At 44.6% G+C, this 20240-nt stretch overlaps 1 protein-coding gene and 1 long non-coding RNA gene across 2 annotated transcripts; one reads left to right on the forward strand and one right to left on the reverse strand.

Annotated features, from left to right (window-relative positions):
* Positions 1–5696: 5696 nt before the first annotated feature.
* Positions 5697–9676, reverse strand: LOC116961230. The gene is made up of 3 exons (XR_004406886.2): positions 9399–9676; positions 8681–8840; positions 5697–7927 (listed from the first exon to the last, which is right to left on the reverse strand). It is a non-coding gene; the product is annotated as an uncharacterized LOC116961230 (long non-coding RNA).
* Positions 9677–10026: 350 nt separating this feature from the next.
* TRIL (TLR4 interactor with leucine rich repeats) lies at positions 10027–12783 on the forward strand. The gene has a single exon (XM_042802152.1). The coding sequence runs from the start codon at positions 10365–10367 to the stop codon at positions 12669–12671; it is 2307 nt and encodes a 768-aa protein (XP_042658086.1). The 5' UTR covers positions 10027–10364; the 3' UTR covers positions 12672–12783.
* The last annotated feature ends 7457 nt before the right edge of the window (positions 12784–20240 follow it).

The following is a 20240-nucleotide window of genomic DNA, read 5'->3' on the forward strand; positions in this document are numbered from 1 at the left end:
TATATCCTTCCCTAATACTGAAACTGCTGTAATACTTGTCATCCTTGCTGCCCTCCCTGCCTGCATTCCCCCCTTCACCATATCCTTTTGGAGATTATGAATTACTTTTTTCCCCAGACCATTTAACTGTCAAGTTAATTTTGAACTCTGACCCTACCCTCCAATATCTGCAGCTCCTCCTCTGCGTAGCATTGACAGCAAATCAAATGAGCATATTCTATCCCAGCATCCAGATTTTTAAGGACAGATAATAATGCAGAGCAGACACAGGATAAATCCTTGCAGCAACAAAGCTGTTAAACCTGAAAAGTTTTAAAGTCATTACCAACAGAGATCAGATGCAAATTTTCCAGCCACTTTTAGCCCCACCTTACACTATTATCATCTAGCCTACATATTCTTAGACCCTCAGAATATCAGTAAGTTCTTATTTACACTAGGTGTTCTTATAACCCTTTCCTCACCAGCTCTATACATTAAGCTCTGTGTCATAGCAAGCCTGTCTTCTGTCCACAATGCCAGACAATATCACATACTCTTCTTCGGAGCTCACTGGAACATGGTCAGCTAAAGTAAATTGTAACCCAATACTATGAAGTATAATGGAATACTACCAATAAATCAGCCATTTTAAACAAGTCTACAGCATGGGCAACAGCTTTGATCCAATATCACATTTCATCATGTGGTATTAAGTACACTGTAATCAAAATGCAAATATTTATAAAAATAAAAGAATGCAAGGGCTACAATGCTTTTGCTTCTACTTCATTTTTCTAGGTCCTCTCATTTTAATTAGTAAATGTTTTGAAAAACTCTACAAACACTTTATCAAGGTACTTACACAAATGATGTGGCTGCACAGAGCAATTCCCAATACAAGACTAAAAATATGTATTTCTCTGCTTCAAAGGCTCACTGTCTGCAGTGTTAAGAGAAAGACAGAATGTTTATGTCTGCCCCCCTAAATACATATATATCTACAGGTCAATTTATATAGACATGCTCAGTGCTTAAGATTGAAGGATTATGTAATACTGCCTTATTGTCCATTTTCACTAAAAACTATGACTCTTAGCGACGCATATCACCATATATATCAAAAATGTATTAAGAATCAGTGGCAAAATTTTACAGATTTTTCAATTAAATCTAGAGATGTCACTGTTGACATATGATACAAACGTACAAGTTAGTGAAGAGAGTTGAATGAAACAGCCTTAAGTGATTTCAAACAAAGCATAATCTTAAGCATATGAAACTCTCTTCAGGCACCAAAGAGACTTTATCTGAAGCTGGGTGTAGATTTCTATCACTCATATCCAAGAAAGAATAATTAAAACAGAAATGAGACACTGGCATCTACAGGGGAATCAAGAGTCTATCTGTCTATGGCAGCTTAAACCAGCTTGGATTGTTTATCACAGCAAAACAGCCTGAAGGGGTAAGATTGGGCTCTCTGTAATATCAGAACACTAAATGCCAAAAGACAGGTATTTTACATTAAGGGATAATTTAGACCCCCAAGAAAAAATGTATACTAAACAGGAAGAAGTTATATCAGAAATTAGAAGGTTGCCTACTACAGCCACAATGTTCTCAAAGATGCTTCCAGTAGCAGCAAAAGGAGCAAAAAACCCTGAAACAACTTCCTCAAAAAGATGTGAATGCACTCATATGACATACTGTGAAAGCAGATGACTAAGCCTGATGATCCAGTCAGTCTTCCTAATCAAAACTTAGTCACGTGCTTAAATGATTTCTTAAAAAACCATCTAGGATTTGGGAACAGATCTTTGGATGAAAGCACATGAGCACACAGCTCTATTAACATCAATGGTAGGCTGAGTCACTCCAGTTCGGGGTCTAACACATAGTTTTCAACTATTTCAGACTCATGTATACTAATTATGGAACGGGAGCTGAGAGCACATGTTGATGAAGTGTGTTGATGACAACCTTTTGATACAGGTGACTGACAAGCTAAGTAGCTGCTCTGTTGGACCTGCTTCCATGAACAATCAAGAACCAGCTGGGGTTCTGAAAGTTGAGGGGAATCTTGGCTGCAATGACTGTAACATTGTGGAGTTTAAAATCCTGAGTCAAGTGAGCAAGATAAATTATGAAAAGTACAACCCTGGCCTTCAAGAAAGCTGATCTTGCCTTGTTCAGGGGATCTGCTTGGCAGGACCTATGGAATACTGCCATGAAGGACAACAGGGCCCAGAAGAGCTAGCTGATTTTCAAGGACAGCCTTATCAAAGAACAAGAATGGTCCTTTCTGGCACTCAGGAAAAGAAGCAAGTATGGCAGATGACCACAAGAAGATGGACACAGAAACAGACTACTTGGAGAAAGAGCATGTAGGGGCGCAGACATGAGAGCCAAAGCTCAGCTGAAACCAAAACTAGCTAGAGATGTGAAAAGCAAAAATGAGAAAGGCAGCAAAAAAGAAAAAGACTAAAGGAGAGGTGAGACCACTGCTTAACAGGGCAGGGGACATAGTGATAAAAGAAATGGAAAAGTCTGAGGTATTAAAAACCTTTGTGCCTCTGTTTTTATTGGTAAGGTTTTTTTCTTGGGTGTCCCAGCTCCTTCATCTTAGAAGCAGAGTCTGTGGGAGCACAGCGTTACCCACAACAATGATCAAATCAGGAACCACTAAAGCTAACCGGATATATACAAGTCCATGGGCCCAGATCGGCTGCACCTGAGGTGGCTGATTTCATAGCAAGGCTGCTCTCTACTATCTTCAGAAGATGATGGAAGTTGTGAGAGGTTCCCAATGGCTGGAAAAAGGCCATCTTCAAGGAGAGCAATGAAGATCCAGACCACTGCAGGACACGCAGCCTTGCTTCTGCTCCCAGGAGAGTTATGGAGTAAGTCCTCCAGGATGTAATTTCTGAGGACATTAAGGACAAAAAAAGGGCTGAAAACACCCAATGTGGATTCATCAAGGACAAACTGGGTCTAACCAGCCTAAACGCCTTTAGCGACAACACGACTGGCTCAGTGGACAAAGGGAGATAAAATATGATGTTTACTTTGATTTTAGCAAAGCCTTCAACAGTGCTCTGCAATATTACTATAGCAAAATCAGTGAGATACAGGCTAAATAAGTGGATAAAGTGGATGGAAAATCAGTTGGAGTCTCAGACACATTGGGTTCTGAACAGTAACACTCTGTCTAACCGCCAGCCAGTTACTACAGGCATCCCCCAAGTAACAAAAGTGGGTCTTTACTCACTCTTTAACATCATTTAATACTCTTTGACACCCTTATTAACAAGTGGCACAGTGGGACAGAGTGCACACTCTGCAGCTTCATGGATGATAACACGTGGGGAAGCACCTGATATGCTGGAGGGCAAAACAGATTTTCACAGGGGCCTCAACTGGCTAGATGAAAGAGACGACTGAAACCTCCTGAAATTGAACAAAGACAAATGCAAAGTCCTGCACATGAGACAGTATAACCACCATGCAGCGGTACAATCTAAGATGGCCAAGAAGCAGCTTTGTTGTAAATGACATGGGAGACCTCACAGACAACAAAACAAGCATGAGTTAGCAGTGGGCCCTTCCAGCAAAGGCCAACTGCATGCTGGGCTGGATTAGCAAGGGCGTAGCCAGTAAATCAGTGATTAGTCCCCTTTATTAAGCACCTGTGAGCACGTGGAAGTGCTGTGCCCAGCTTTAGAATACCAGAGTGGTTGAGGTTGGAAGAGACCTTAGGAGGTCGTCTGGTCCAAGCCCCCTGCTCCAGCAGGGCCACCTAGAGCAGGCCGCCCAGGACCGTGTCCAGATGGCTTTGGAATATCTCCAAGGAAAGAGACTCCACAACCACCCTGGGCAACCTGTGCCAGCGCTCAGTCACCCTCACAGTGAAAAAGTGTTTCTTACTGTTCAGACAGAACCTCCTGCGTTTCAGCTTGTACTCACCGTCTCTTGTCCTGTCACTGGGCACCACTGAAAAGAGCCTGGCTCTGTCCTCTTTGCACCCTCCCCTCAGGTATTAATATCCATTGATGAGATCCCCCCTGAGCCTTCTCTTCTCTAGGCTAAACTTAATCATCTTTGTGGCCCTGGGGTTTTAGCTATTGGGTTTTGGCTGCCCCAATACAAGAACATAATTGACATATCGAAGCAAGTCCGGTGGAGCGTCACAGATGATCATGAGGCTGAAGCATGTCAATGTATGACAACTGACTGAAAGAAAAGGATTTGTTTAGCTGTAAGACAGCTTTGCTGCCTTCAGGTACCTAATGGGAGGCACTGTGATGACAGCTCCATCCTCACAGAGTTAACAGAGCCCAGAGCAACCAGATGTAGTCGGGAAGCTGACACTGAGCACTCCCTTTCTAACCTGAGATAGGTCAACGGCAACAAACTGTGAGCGTTTTCTATTTTTCTGCGTAACTATCAGAACACGTCTTACCAATTAGTACTAGAAGTTCTGGTCCAAGTGGTATTTTGTTTTAGCATTTTTCTGCTACAGGCTCTACCGGATGACAGGAATAGAAAAGAGCATCTATCACACTGAAAACATGACAAGAGAATATTACCCCTTATGAAAGAGATTGCCATAAGTACATCTATCCTTTTATGGAGAAAGAAAAGAAGAAAATGTTTGCGAGAACACTTGCCTGGTTTGTTACCCCATTATGGAAAAATGGGTCTAACAATACTGCAAAGATTCAGTATATAAACAGATAATCATGCGAAAGAATTGCAGACACTGCAACAACTAATTGGCCCTGCATAAGCCACATAAGCATTTGTTTTACATAAATTACACCACTCTTATTCTGACACGAGTAGGGTTCTCTCCTTTCTTACCATCACAGATGTTGAACTACACAAAGTATGTGCTTCTATTAAACAGTTTCTCCTTCAGGAAATAAATGTTGGATAAAGAAAAATATACCAGCTAAAGCATTAGTTAGACCTCTGCAAGTACGATTCAGCCAGTCTAGCTGATGAAAGCTAATTTGTAAGTGATCCACACTGGCAGAGATCACTTCACAGAATAATATACATATCTAACTCTCCATTTATTGTTGTGAAATACTAATATTATAGCAACAACATCCATTATTTGCTTTGCATTTAATTCTATGGATTGAACTAGCCGATTTATACTTGCAGACAGAACACATGAATACATCGTTACCTGTGGATACAGCTACAATTTGTTTCACAGTCTACACACTGAAACACAAAAAAAAAACAGCTTTGAAATTGCTTTGGCAGTAAAGTAATATGCACAAAGGAACCAACTGCTGTAATCAACATGAAGTCCTGCATCCGCCTGCCCAGAGGAAGTCTAAGAGGCACAACCTACACCATGTGAAATTCAGTGGGTTTTGACTGTTTGACAGAGCATGCACACAATGGTAAAAGCATGTCTAGACTAGCATCATATGTCAAAAAACCACAAATACTTTACTCAGATGTTTAATTCTGAAAAGATATAAAGATATGTGCAATCAGCAGAGACTTGTAGGCCACAGACCTCTACGGATGATGGGACCAGATATCTATCAAACATCTGGTAGCTTTCGTTCCGTGGAGCAGAACAGGCACGTAATATTAACTGCTAGCCTGGGAGTCGTGCTTTATTTCTTAAGAACCAGATGTGGCGAGTGACTTTTCATTACAGATGAGCACAAACCAACGTATCAGAAAAGATTTATTTAAAACGTTAATTACTACAGTAAGTGCAACCAACATAAACTATACAACATAAGAGAACTGTTTGTGCAATTCCAAAAGAAAAAAATAATCAGCACACTTGGCACTACAATTCTCCTATTTTCCTATGCTATGGTATTTGCATCACGGCCACTGACTTATAGAATAACACCAAAACTGGTGACCTCTTAAAAGATGCTGTAATCCATGAGCTGCTAACAAAGCCACTGATGGTGTACAAACTGTTTTGTTAATACTTTGCGGTGCTCCACAATATTCTTCTCTCTTCAAAAAGCAAAGATATGAAAGTATTAATTCATACAGTGACACTTTATCAGCTGTAAAACTGGAATGGTGTAGTATCTTTGTTTTTCTGTATGCTTACTTGGGGGGAACTTAGCATGACTCGCGGAGTAACGATGTATGCCACAACCTCCAAAGACAGTGTAAGTCAAATAACTACAAATTAAGTTTTTATATTGTAACCAACTAAACATGTTGCTATATCAACTTAGAGAAGCTTTTTGTCTTGTTTTAAATGGGAATTCTGACACTAAAGTTGACTAGTTTGAAGTTGCTATGAGGCCAGCTGGCTCAGTGAGAAATAAAGTTTAAACTTAACACTTCTAGACAGATTTTGTATAAATTCAGATGAAAACACACATGATATGCAGTGGGCAGAAGAACTGCATAGACCAATGAAAAATTCCTCTTTCGAGGTAAAGCTCCAGTTCCACATAACTAGCTACCATTTCTGGTAACTACATAAAGCTATGAGATATCAGCCCTTAACCCTACCGGTTCAGCACCAGTCCTCTTATTCTAGAATCAAGAAGGAGTAATTTTGTTTAATTGAAGTTTTTCATGGGGATATTGCTACAGTCCCAGTATACACTTGAATAGGCTACACTGAGCATGCTGCTTCTTTCACTCCATTTTGCATTCTGTCTAAAAATATGTATTCACCACTTTCAACCACCAGTCCTCTGACCAGTGCCTAGATAACATTTCCTGAAAACAAAAAGAAGAAAACCATCGAGGTATTTGGTCTTTGGTATAACAAACATATGGATACTATTTAGCCATAAAACAATACCTTCTTTAGAGTCAGTTCTCTCACAATCATCATAGGAATAAATATGTATCTGTGAAAAGATGGTATTTCATGTTTTGCTAGGTATTCTTGGCCCTTAAAAGTCCTCATATTTCAAATCTTAAGCATGAAGGTGTACTTTAAGATAACCTCTAAAGCTTTAAGAATAGGCTACTTTTTAATTCTCCCTGCCCCATTTTCCATAGTCAGACTTATGCTTTTTCAGTTCAGGGTAAAAAACATCACTATTTCTCAATCATGCATACAAAATTTTATGGTGTGCTTGGATAAGGAAACAAGAACTACTGCAGCTGCAAAGTTCCTGTTCCAAAGTGGGAAAATAAATGTGCATCTTTTATCTGAACAGATGTGTTCCTAATGTATTTTGAATACTAACTTCCGATTTTAATTAAAAAAAAAAAAATCATCAAAAACCCCGCTGTATTTGTTTATTTTGTTTCTGGTATAAAATATTTCCAGTCTGAGAACAAGTGTATGATGCATTCTCTTCTTAAGAATCACTAGTAAAATTTTTTTATTAAATTTCTGTCACTTAGAATTCCCCTAACCCAGTGAAAATCACAATGTTGGCTAAGTACCAGAAAGCATATGTCACAAGCAATACATAAGACACAATTTGACTTAAACCTTTAGTATCTGCAACGATGCATGACTATGAAAAGACCTAGGGTACTTCTACAGGAAGGACAGTTTATAAATTGCCCTTATAAGCTTAAGCATGTTTCAAAAGAAAAACCCAAAGGAACAAAAAACAAGCACACTATTATACAGAACTGTTTTCTAAAATTTCAGTATCTAAAGTACACCACAGTGAAGCAAATTTGTTGGGGGGAAGAGTCACTAGTCAATTAGGCTTTGCTCAGAATTGATGAAAACTTTGAGAGCCGAGATGTCTTCCCTCGCACTGTAGTGGCTTTAAGAATGAGGAAAGAAATACACAGTCTTTGTAGGTTGAAAAAAATCCCTCTACTTTGTCCTGAGTATTCAACATGATGTGATAGATACTGAAAAGAAAGAGCTAGCAAGTAAAACCATATTCAATAAGGAAGAGACTGAGCTCAAACGTCTGGATTCTTAAGCCATGGACATTCGAATCATGAATGGATGCTGGACGGGCTTCTTTCATAACCCAGGGGAAAAAAAAAAAAAAACAAAAACAAAAAAACAAACATCAGCAAAAAGTTCCTCCTGTGAAACTTACCCAGATTTATTTCAGGAACCCCCCCCCCATCTTACTAATCAAGCATGTACAAATAATTGAAACAGAAACTTTCCACTTCACTCAAGAAGCAGACAAACTTCTGTCCACCCTCAGAAAACAATGCAGCAACAATTTAAGACACAATTTTAAATCAAGTTAATCTAAGAACATGCTTGTTTGATAACAAAATAGCACATGTCTGCAGAAGTCAGCAAGTTGTGGAATCTGACAACTCTCATTTCCACCATTTTTGCTTCCAAATTTTTGATGCGATACTCTGATGCCTTTCCTTATAAGTGGATTTTTGGGTAGAAGTGCCTAAGTTTATCAAGCCTGCCTACACAACTGTCATTTTTCAGACAAAAAAAAAAATCTTTAGCTTTAAATCTCATGATCCTCTTCCATGAGCTCACCCTGCCATAACCATATTCCAGCACATTATTGTTCACACTGGGTTTTCTCAATGAGCAAGTTATAATTCAGAGCTGCTAACTTAATTTTAGAAGATATTTGCAAAATTCATCCAGATTATCTAAAGTATCACTCTCTTGCCCCAAATATGACTTCCTACACCAGCACAATGCAGCTACCACAACAAAAGGATTCCTCTTCTGCAGATAACTGTAGCCCAGCCTCAGCCAACTACAAGAGCTAAGAATCAAGAGGCTCACAGCAATGTTCCTTTGAACAAGTCAAGCCTTATCCCTTCTCTTCAAGGTTTCTTCAGACTGCGAGTGTGCTTTTGAAGCAAATCTGTTGATCAGCTCCACATAGAACACTGTGCTTCATGCTCCAGAGCAGGCTTGGAGCATACTTCATATTCTTCAACTGCTAAAAAGCAAGACCAAATCAGAGTTAGCTCAAAGTCACACCTCTCCGTGAAAACAAACAGGCTCAGCACAAACTACCACACCACACTACCTGCTCATGTTGACACGGCCGCTAAAAACAAAGCTTCCATGAAAGCTATCTAAATTCTGCCTTCTGGTGAAAAAAAGTAACGTAGCTTGTACACTTCTTTAGTCCAGAAGTGTATGCAAAGTGTGAGCAGCTGGATACAACTTCACATGATAACACAGTTTCCAATGTATTTCTTAAATGTGCAGCACTATATTTTGGGCATTGTCTTCTTTCTTTGATCATCCTTGACAGCCTTTTATACCCTTCATATCTAAGCATTTTCTCCTGCCTGTAGACACTTATTTACCCCACTGCTGACATCTTAGGAAAACAAAAAATGCCAACAAGAAAGAAAGGCAAGTCATTGAATGGATGGGTACACAGCTTACTTTGTTATCAGTATGCTTTCCAATACCTTCCTTTCACTCTGAATTTGTATGCTGTTGAGAGGGAAGATTCTTTAAAATGGGAATGATTTTTAAAAAGCACCTTAATCACGCTGACGAGCCCTTCGTGAACCTGGAGCTATATTCAACTGCATCTTCACTTGCAGCTTTGTCAGGAACGTACTGGGCAGGACAACGCAGAGAAAGAATGAAAATTAATTCTTTGATGTACCATGGGTGGTTTAGACCTCCGATCACCATTTGTTCAAAACAAAACAAAGTCCTTAATCTGTGGTAAACCATAACTATTGCTTTTGGCAGCTTTCTAAATACAAGCAAAAGAAGGAAGAAAAAAAAAAAAAAAAAAAAGGGGGGGGGTCGGACGGGCGGCTAGTTTACTTCTGCTCCCTTCCCCCTCCCGATGCGCAGCCCTATCTGCAGCCCATGTGGCTGGGAGGCAGCTACAGCCGGTTCCAATTCCTACTTTCCCACTTTGCGCCCCTGCTCGCTGCCGGGGCTGAGCCGAGCCAGGACCGGCCGTGGGCTTCCTCCCTCCCCCCCTCCCCGCACCCCCGCCGCGCCGTCCTCCCTCTCCCCCGCTCCATCCGATCCTCCGGTCCCCCAGGGCACAGTGTGGGAAGTACGAATTTCCGCTGAGTTTTCTCGGCAAGTTTCGGAGCTCGTCTTTCTCCTGCTCCCCGCTCCGCCCGCCGCTCCCGCTCCCCCCCCTCCCCGCTCCGCCCCCGGGAGAGCCGCCGGAGCAGCGGGCAGCCGCTCCGCTCCGCTCCCCAGCTCGCCGCCCGCATCCCCGCCCACCCACCCCCCCCCCCCCGCCACCACCGGCCCCGGGGCCGCCGAACCGCAGCCTGCGGGCCGGGAGGGGCGAGAGAGCCCGGCCGGCTCGGGCGAGCCGATGGTACCGAGTACCGCGACCCTGCCCGGCGCGGAGCTCAACCCGGCGCGGAGCAGAGGAGGGGCCGATTAGCAGCCGCGGAGGAGGCGGTGGCGGTGGGGGGATGCCGGAGAGACACAAAGCCGGCGGGGGAAGCAGCCCACGGCTCGTCCCGGGATGGGGGCGCCGCGCCGGGTCCGCCTGATGGTGCTGCCGCGGGTGCTTTGGGGCTCCGTCCCCCTCTTCCTCCTGCTGCTGCCCGCGGCCGAGCCCATCTGCCCGGAGCCGTGTGACTGCCAGCAGCACCAGCACCTCCTCTGCACCAACCGGGGCCTGCGCTCGGTACCCAAGGCTGCCGAGCCTCAGGATATCCTCACCTACAGCCTCGGGGGCAACTTCATCGCCAACATCTCCGCCCTCGACTTCCAGCGCCTGGCAGGCCTCCAGCGCCTGGACCTGCAGTACAACCGGATCCGCTCGCTGCATCCCAAGGCGTTTGAGCGCCTGGGTCGGCTGGAGGAACTCTACCTGGGCAACAACCTGCTGCCGGCGCTGGTCCCCGGCACCCTCAGTGCCCTGGCCAAGCTGCGCATCCTCTACGTGAACGGCAATGAGATCGGCCGCCTCAGCGCCGCCTCCTTCTCCGGCCTCGGTAGCCTTGTCAAGCTGCGTCTGGATGGCAACGAGCTGGGCTCGCTGGGCGACTCCACCTTCTCAGGGCTGCCGAACTTACTCTATCTGCACTTGGAGTCCAACCGCATCCGCTGGTTGAGCCGTGGTGCCTTCACCGGCCTGGCTAAGCTGCGCTTCCTCGACCTCTCAGGGAACCAGCAGAGCTCCCTTCGCCACCCAGACATCTTTGGGCCGCTGCGCTCCCTCCACACCCTGCTGCTGGCCGGCAACAGCCTGCAGCAGCTGACGGGGGGGCTCTTCCAGCACCTGCCCAGCCTGGCAAAGCTCTCGCTCAGTGGAAACCGCCTGGCTCACCTGGCCCCAGATGCCTTCACGGGGCTGGGCGCGCTGAAGGAGCTGCGCCTGGAGGGAAACCTGCTGAGCCACCTGCCCGCTGCCCTGCTGGAGCCGCTAAGCAGCCTGGAGGCGCTGGATCTGAGCCGCAACGCGCTGACCGCCCTGCACCCCACAACCTTTGGCCGCCTCGGTCGCTTGCGGGAGCTGAGCCTGCGGGACAACGCGCTGGTCACTCTCCCCGGCGAGCTCTTCGCCTCCAGCCCGGCTCTCTACCGCCTGGAGCTGGAGGGGAACGCCTGGAGCTGCGACTGCCGCCTCCGCGGCCTCAAGCACTGGCTGGGGGCCTGGCACTCGCAGGGCCGCCTGCTCACCGTCTTCGTGCAGTGCCGCCTGCCGCCCACCCTGGCCGGCAAGTACCTCGACTACCTGCAGGACGCGCAGCTCCCGCCGCCGCAAGACGGCGGCCCCTGCCGCGACGGTGCCTCTCCCTCCTCCCCGTCCCCCCCGCCGCCCGCCGAGGGGCTCGGCGGCAACAGCAGCAGCGGCGGCGGCGGGCTGCCCCGCGGGCCCCCGGGGCCGCCGCCCTCCGCCTCCACCGCCCGTCTGCTGGGGGCGCCCGAAGGCGCGGCGGCGGCGGCGGCGGCGAAGGCCGCGGCGGAGGCGGCCAGCCCCACGCCGGAGCCGCCCGCCCGCCCGGCGGCCTCCGGGCCGGCACCGCCCAGCGCGGCGTGGCCCCGGCGGGCCGGTAAGCCTCGCTCGGTGCCGGCCGCCGGGGTACCGCCGCTGGTGTCCGACCCGTGCGACTTCAACAAGCGGTTCCTCTGCAACCTGTCGGTGGAGGCGGTGGGCTCCAGCTCGGTGACGGTGCGCTGGGCCGTGCGGCCGCACCGCAGCCCCCGCCTGCTGGGGCCGGCGCGGTTCCGCCTCCTCTTCGACCGCTTCGGCGCCGCCGTCAAGTTCCAGCGTTTCGTCTACCTGCCGGAGCGCGGGGAGCCGGCCGCCACCCTGCGGGAGCTCCGCCCGGACACCCCTTACCTCGTCTGCGTCGAGGGCGTCCTCGGCGGCCGCGTGTGCCCGGTGGCGCCGCGGGACCACTGCGCCGGGCTGGTCACCCTGCCCGAGGGCGGCGCGGCGGCGGGCGGGCCCCGCGGCCCCGACCAGCAGCTCCTCACCCTGGTGCTGCTGGCGGTGAACGCGCTGCTGCTCTTCGCGGCGCTGGCCGCCGGGGCCTCCCGCCTGCTGCGGAAGAAGGTGCTGGGGCGGCGGCGGCGGAAGGCGGCCCCCGTCCACGTGCGGCAGCTCTACTCCACCCGCCGGCCCCTCCGCTCCATGGGCACCGGCGTCTCCGCCGACTTCTCGGGCTTCCAGTCCCACCGGCCGCCCCGCGGCGCCGCCTGCGCCCTCAGCGAGGCCGACCTCATCGAGTTCCCCTGCGAGCGCTTCATGGACAGCGGCGGCGGCGGCGGCGGCGCCCGCCACGGCGACGATCACCTGCTGCAGCGCTTCGCCGACTGAGCCCGCCGAACTACAGCTCCCGGCAGGCCCCGCGCGGGAGGCGGGCGGTGCCGGGCGGCGGGGCCCGCTGGGAGCTGTAGTCAGCGCGGCCCGGGGGGGGGCGGCGGGGCGGCCGGCCGTTGCTCCCTGAGGGGATGGCGCGGAGCCCGCCGGGCAGCGGCTGCCGGCGGCGGGGAGAGCGGTGGCTGCCGTCGCTGCCTTCAGCCGCGCCTGGCCCAGGCCGGGGCTGATGCCATCCGTGCGAGACGCGCTTACTCGGCCACCTTTGCCAGGAGGTCGCTGTTTTCTCAGCAGTGGTCACTAACCCCAGCAAAAGCCCTGATCGTAGCGGTAACCGTGCGGAGAGCAAAACGGCGGGAGCTACCGCGAGCAGCGGCTGGGGCCTCCCTTACGCGAACTCAGAGCTGTAAATTCACGTGTGGTGTTTTACAGGTGGTTTTCTCGGGCTGCAGCTGGGAATAACAGTGAGCAGCGTGAGGACACTTTGAACAGACCTTTCCAATGCACCAGCCCTTCCTAAGAAAAAATTTGGACTGAGGGTCGACTTTTAACGTTACTGTTGAAATGTGGGCCACCTGCGAGTCGTCTGGAGGGCTTGGAAATGTATGTTTTGCGCTGGGCAGTCTGAAGGCTGTGCCATCTTAAGTCAAACGGAATGTGGGGCAATTTAATGTGAGCGAGTGTGTTTTCATACTTTTTTGTCAACGGGAAACGATAATGCAGCTGGTTAGTTTTACAGGAGTATATTGCTGACACCACTAGGAAAAAACTTAACAGTTTTGTAATATGTTTACAAATGAGCTATTTTTAAATTGTTTTTTTAATAAATACTGCTTGGTACTTGTACACAGTAATGTGTGCTGTAGTTGTCTGGGTCCATGACGGTCAGTAGATCACTGACCCTCAAACAATCCACCTTCATTTCTAAATGGGTGGATGCGGAGGTGAACTGTTGATGGATAAATAATACTGGTGCCTTTCTTCAGAAACAATAATCGGTGAGAATATTTCAGGAATGTGAAACAGTCTTTATCCTAACAGGTGATTCTCTCTTAGCCTTAGCCTACTAAAGTTAGAAGCTTTATGTACCTCACTGTGAAATAAAACATTTTTGTATATTAATCTAGATTCTGTGATTTGTGTAGCTGAGTGAGTAATGCTAAAGTTAAACCCTTATGCAGTAGTATGTGATGTTTGAGTTGGTTTTGTTTCCGTTTGTTGTTTTGTTGTGGTTTTTTTTTTTTTTTTTTTAATTTGAATTCTGCTTTTGGTTTTAGAGCAATGCTAATCATTTTCTGATCAGTTGCTCTCTCTTGGACTTTTACTTTCCTAAATATTTACAGAATGTGGTTCTGTTACTATGAAATATGGTGGTTTAGTTTACATTAATAATTCTCTCTGTGTGGTCTAGAAATGAGCTAATTAAAAAGGCCCGAGCTGGGGTTACATTTTAAATGCAAGTGTTTTAGATGGAGTTTGTTAAATTGTTGAGACCATTGATACTACTCCTGTTCCTTTGAATTTAATGTGCAACCTCAGATGAACTCTTGTGGAACTGAATGGCTTGAAGGAAGTATTAGTGGAATGTGGAGACATTTGTCTCAATATCATGCATTCATTGCTGACCCGAGGTATTCGTGACTACAAGTTGTTTATTACCATAGTTGAAAGTAAGGGATTTGGGGGGGGGGTGGGGGGTGTGTGTTATTTGTTTTTTCTTTTTTCCAGATGAACAAGTGTTTACAAAAGACACCATAGTAACTGTTACCTTCAATTGGAGTTCAGTGGCTGAATGGAGAGAAAAGACTGTATGTTCTGAGGGAATTCTGTTCAGTCTTTAAATTCAAATGGGAGGAAACGAGAGTGTAGAGATCGTTTGCCTTTTAAATGGAGAAAATCAAAGTCCTTGGTTCTTGAGTCAATAGCAAAAAGCGCTTTGGGATTTCATTTTGACAGGCAGTAGTTTTCATGAAAATCAGGGCCAAACTCAACTGTCAGTGTATAGATTCATAACTCATAGACACAGTGTTGAGTGGAATTTAAAACTGAAGGAATCCAGGATCAGGTTTTATTTTTTGTTAAGAATCCTGAATTTCTGTTTTTTTTTTGGACACCTGGGTGCTTTTGGCCATTTACGACTGACTGTGGAATACACCACTGTTTGTTGTTAGAAATGCAGTGGGGATTATTGAGTGAAGCTGTGTATCACACTAACGTTAGCTCTATCACTGGATATTCTTCCAATGGGAGATGCATAGATGCTGTACATGGTTATAATCAATTACGTCAATAAATCCATTTGCTGAAAGGAAATTGGTGTCTTAGATTGTATCTCAATGCATCACTTCAATCATAGACTGGCTGTGACTTCTTCCTATTACTAGCACTGCTGTTTCTTAGAACTGCAGAGTGTGCCTCATCATTCATTCTCTCATGTCTTTTCACCACACGTTACGTTTTCTATTTTGGTTGTAATATGTTTGGAGAGTGCACACACTAAAAGAATTAAAATGGTCGGTTCTGAAGCAGGTAGACTGCTGTCCCAAGACAGACTAATAAGCTGCCATTACGTCAGTGAACTAATGATCCTTTATAAGCTAAATAAGAAATAATGATTGTTTGGGATAATATCAATATTTTATGCTCATTGGAAGTTACAGTTCCAAGGGGTCTTCAGTATTATCAGGCTAATGATATCAACATGTCGTGATGAGCATATACATGTTGTTCTAATTAAGAATTCACAGCTTCTTTTTGTATTTATACAAATGTCTGGAGAATAGCTAGAGTGAAAGGGAAATGGCTCTTTGTTCCAGCCTAGGAGAAGTAGATACATAGATCTACACAACAACAAAAAAATAGATGGTTAACAGAATGAAGTTGGTGACTTAAGAGTGACAAGTTCTGTAACTCTAGGAATACTTGGGCTTAGTGCGCATATGTTACTTGCAGCTTTTTTTGCAGAGGGGGAGATGTGCTAGCAGGCGGTTGAGGAAAGAAATGTCAGTGACATTCAGTGGCTAAATGATGTAAATATTACATGGCTCTATTTTTACCTGTAGTAAAAACATGTATTTCGGTCTTTTTTAGAAGTAAGCTCCATTCTAAAGAATGACTGTAAAAACAGCCCTTTCTAAATAGATGAATATTCCATCAATTTGTGCTCAAAACGTTTGTCCTTCTAGCAGAAATAGAGTTTTACTGCCCTGTCCTCTCTTTGAATCCATGCAGCTCGGGAAAGAGTGAACCGAGTGCTGTTCTCCTGCTAAATAACTACCGAGCACATTCTCTATCAAAGACTGAAGATCACCAAAATTTTGTCCCATCAAATTAAGTGGATTATTGCTGGGGTTTCTGCAAAAGGTACTGGGGCTTCCCTGGTGCCAGCACTGCTTGGTTCGGCAGGCTCTGCCCCCCACCCCGCTCCCCCCAGGCCCTGACCCTTCACTGCAGTCAGCTGGCAGGGTTGGTTGTGCAGCTGGACAGTGAACTGCAAAACTGATCCTCCCGGAAAATAACCTTTCCTAGTACCTCCCCTCTACCCTGTTTTTCAGCCAGCTCAGTTTCTTTGATTCTGTTCAACTTGCACAAGTATTGGAAGTGGCAAAATGTGGGGGTGCAGTGCAGAGGTAGGAAAAAACAAAGATGGGAAGCTGCTCAAACAATCTCAAGTACTCTTGACACCCCGTTTGACTGCAGTCTAAGAAAATCTATTTTTCTTAGACTGCAGTCCATTTACATTAGATAAAAACCCTATGTAGAGGATATATCTTTACTGGAAAATCATTCATGATCTGCAAAACTGAAAATGCTTACAAGTTCTCTGTGTGATCCTAGAAACATTGACATTACTGCACCGAGCTAGAGAGAAATAATCTGAAGAGAACAGGGCTATAATGGTGTCGGTGAAGGTCTGTGTGTGCATGAAAAACCCTTGTTGAAAAGCACCGCTTGACTATCACAGCCTGTGTTAACACAGTTGGATTTATAAAAATATTGATTTCTTTGTGCAGTGCTATCTTTAGATTTCACAATGTACTGCAAATGCAGCGTTTCAAAATACCCTCATGATTTGAACCATGTTATTATCCTTACAAGAAGGGACCTGGCAAGTTATGTATGTGTCTCTGCCTCTTCCTTTCTGTTCTTTTCTGAGAGAGATTTGGAAAGTGAGGAACTGGGAGGAGAAAAAAAGGAGTCTGCTCCTGTTCTATCAGGTTATTTATTTAACTAGTAATCTTACTCTTAGATTATAGTGGATGAATCCACAAAAAAAAAAGCATTTGTTTTCATGACAGCATATGAATTTGCAGAAAACACCCTCAATGAGCAAGAGAAATACTACTTCATTTCCAAAAACCTGGCTGCTCACACTAGTTCATGTTTCTCTGGCCACCAAGGGTGTCCGTGTTGCATGAGGTCCACAAGTGAAGCTTCGGTTTAAAAAATTATTTTTAAAATCAAATCAGCCAAATTATGTGTACCCTGTGATGTATTTGATTCTTCATCTGGGTAACACTTTTGAGGCAAGTTGCTATATAAATGTTGTTCTATAATCTGATATTTGTTAAGCAGAAATGGGGAATAAGTGTAAGGAATCCATGTGTGTGCTGGGCGCTGGATTTGTTCTTTTTGCTCCATGCTAAATATAACGTAGTTTTGGCAGCCTGTCCAAATAGTGCTGTTGTGTTTTTCTCCATAAAAAGTTGAGTTTTCTCAAGAGCATGCTTTAATTCCCATAGAAATTAAATTCCCATAGAAAAATAGTCAATTGTCTTAAGACACAAATATTTATCTTGATATCGTTGTGCATGAATTTATTTATATAGGTGCTCCTTGATATGTTTCTTTAAATACATCTATGTATATATGTCTCAATCTATATCTCTATATATATCATCTGTTTTTACAAACAAGACCGTAAGAATGAATAATAGAGTATGAATAAATGTCTGGAAGTAAACTGCCTAAAAACATTATAGACAAAGAGGAATCCAATGCTTTAAAGAGAATTTATGAGTATTTATAGTGTGACGTGCATCTCGTTTGTTGTTGGATTTTTAAAGGTACATTTATTTTTAATTTGATAATCTACACATAATAATTTTATGCCATAGAAATAAGCTATTTGTCCAGAGATGGGGAGGTCCCCACATACATAAATCTTAAAAGCTATTGAGTGCTACAAAGACAATTGGGCTACTGTTAAAAGTATTAATTCTTACTAAAGTATTACCTGTTTTTTCATTGCAGAGCTCATTTGAAGTTGCTGCCAGGCAGTGCGGCGCTTAGCTAATACATTAAATGGTGTCTCTTGACTTCATATAGACAGGTGTAATCCTATTTCTTACTTTACCAAAGTTTTTTTAATGTTCAGACAAACATTCTCAAATCACATTAATATTTTTCCCAAAATATTTCAATTTTTTGTATTTTCAGTATTTCAGAATACTGATCTTCAGAGATGCATCTGTGTGGAACCCATACCAAGGCTGAATCTGAACAAACATTACAGCAATGTGTCAGTCAACATATGTATACCACTTTGTAATGTAGCAAGTGCTCAGAGCTTGATTTTTTTATAATGTTGTGAGAATGAACAACCAACAAAATGTTCACGCAGGGCCACAGCTGTGCCTTCTAGCTATGGCAAATGTGTTACTGTAATATAACACCTTATACATCAGTCTGGGCTAGTCCACTTTATTTTGCTATGTGAGACTAGGAAAAAAAAACGTGCTCGTGAGACCTGAATTTCCAGGTCTCATAAACAGGTAAGATTTTTGTGAAGTCCTTGGCAAAATCCTGTTAGCCAGAGTTTTCCTGGTTCATTTAACTTCTCATGTGTGCAATTTGTTTCGTTGTCATTAGCTTAGTATATGTTTGTTTAGTTGTAATAAATACGTAGAAGTCATGTGAATATTTGAAGAAGACCCAGATACATATACTAGGTAAGAATCATACACAGAAAGATAGAGACAAATTTTCTCATTAAGAGACTGATTTATCTCATAAGGGACAAATATTTCAGGGATGTTGTTTTTAAAATAAATCTGAATGCCAGTTTTAAATCAAGAAAGGAATTCTTTTTCCTTGGAACATGAATGTGGGAAGGTTGCAAATAATTACATGACTCTCTCATTTAATTCATTGACAATAAGAGCAAAGATTGGCATTATGTTAGTAAATTATATTATGTGGGGATATGCATGTATCCTATCTGGATCCAGAATACTTCACCAAAGTGATGTCTGTGCTGTCGCTTTTGAACTAAGGGATTCACTGTTACACTGCTGTAGTTCATCCTGACGGTGAGAAAGACCTCTTTTGATATGTCCAAATCAGTGTTTCAGTACAATCTTTAACTTCATCTGTCATTGTACCATTGACATTCCTTTCCTCCCATCTTGCTGAATATTTAAATACTGAAGTTAAAATTCAGTTTAAATACTGGAGTTACTTAGCACTGTAGCAGCCCCTACCTGACTACTGTAAAACAATTTGAAGTAAGGGAGAATATTCAGTGGTGATACCTATCAGATGAGAGGTCAGAAATAATTTTACTCTAGAGGAACACACTCAGGAAAAGCACGTTTTCAGGGAAAAAAAAAAAAAGTTTTGTTTATAAACATGGATAACATGGTTTATTTGCCATTACTATGTCATGATCTAAATCCTGAACAAGTATACTGCAAGACAAGGATCGTATGTTAGATTTATGAGACAATTTGGAGTGTTGCTTGGTACATACAGCAGATGTTTTAGCATGCCATTTTTTTGCAGCAACAGCTTGATCCTCCTTCTGCTTTCACTGAGTGAAAGAGTGGAGAGATTTCAGGACTCTTAATGTAGATACCCGTTGATAATGGGCCTGTGGCAATGGCTTTCGCTGTATTGCAGAACTGTGCTCTAAGATTCAGTGTTCATTTTAAAAAAAAATAAAATAAAAAAATATTTAGTCCTCAGATCTGATCAGCTTAGAGAGATGAACCTGAGTGTTAACTGGTATGGAAATGGCTTTCTCAGCTGATAATTACTGAAGAGGGGAAATCTTTCATGATCATTGTAGTAAGCTGTTAACTCTGAAACCTAAAGCTGCCAAACCAAACACAAGTTGTGTCATTGTTGATAACGTTACCATAAGGACCCAATTAACTCATTTTCCCCCAAACCAAACTTCTCCACTTCCTCTTGTTGCCTAAAAAGATCTACTTGTTATTTAAAATATTTTGTCAAAACCTTTCTCCCAGCAGCACTCCTGCGTTCGTTATTGGCAGTATAAAACTGCAACCTGTTGCAACTTTCTAATGTAAGAGTGGCAGAAGTAACTCAGGGCTAACTGTACTCACTGAGTTCAATAGGAACATGAACAAAGTAGTGAACGTGCCAACAAATCTGGAACTTGACAGTAGTTCCCGTAAGCCTGGTGCAGGTGGTGGGGTCCCTGCTGAACAGCTCTGCCGTGCTGCTTGTGCCTTCCCCCGACTGCTCTCACTGGCACAGCAGTAGCTTCTAACACCTTAGAGGGTTTTCTCCAACAGATTAGGGACATTCTGTTCAGCCTGATCT

The sequence above is a fragment of the Tyto alba genome, unplaced genomic scaffold (assembly GCF_018691265.1).
Source record: "Tyto alba isolate M040663 unplaced genomic scaffold, T.alba_DEE_v4.0 Super-Scaffold_38, whole genome shotgun sequence".
NCBI lineage: Eukaryota > Metazoa > Chordata > Aves > Strigiformes > Tytonidae > Tyto > Tyto alba.

Bases quoted from the DNA above. Each gene is read 5' to 3' on its own strand.
- TRIL (XM_042802152.1), top strand. From the start codon at position 10,365: ATGGGGGCGCCGCGCCGGGTCCGCCTGATGGTGCTGCCGCGGGTGCTT.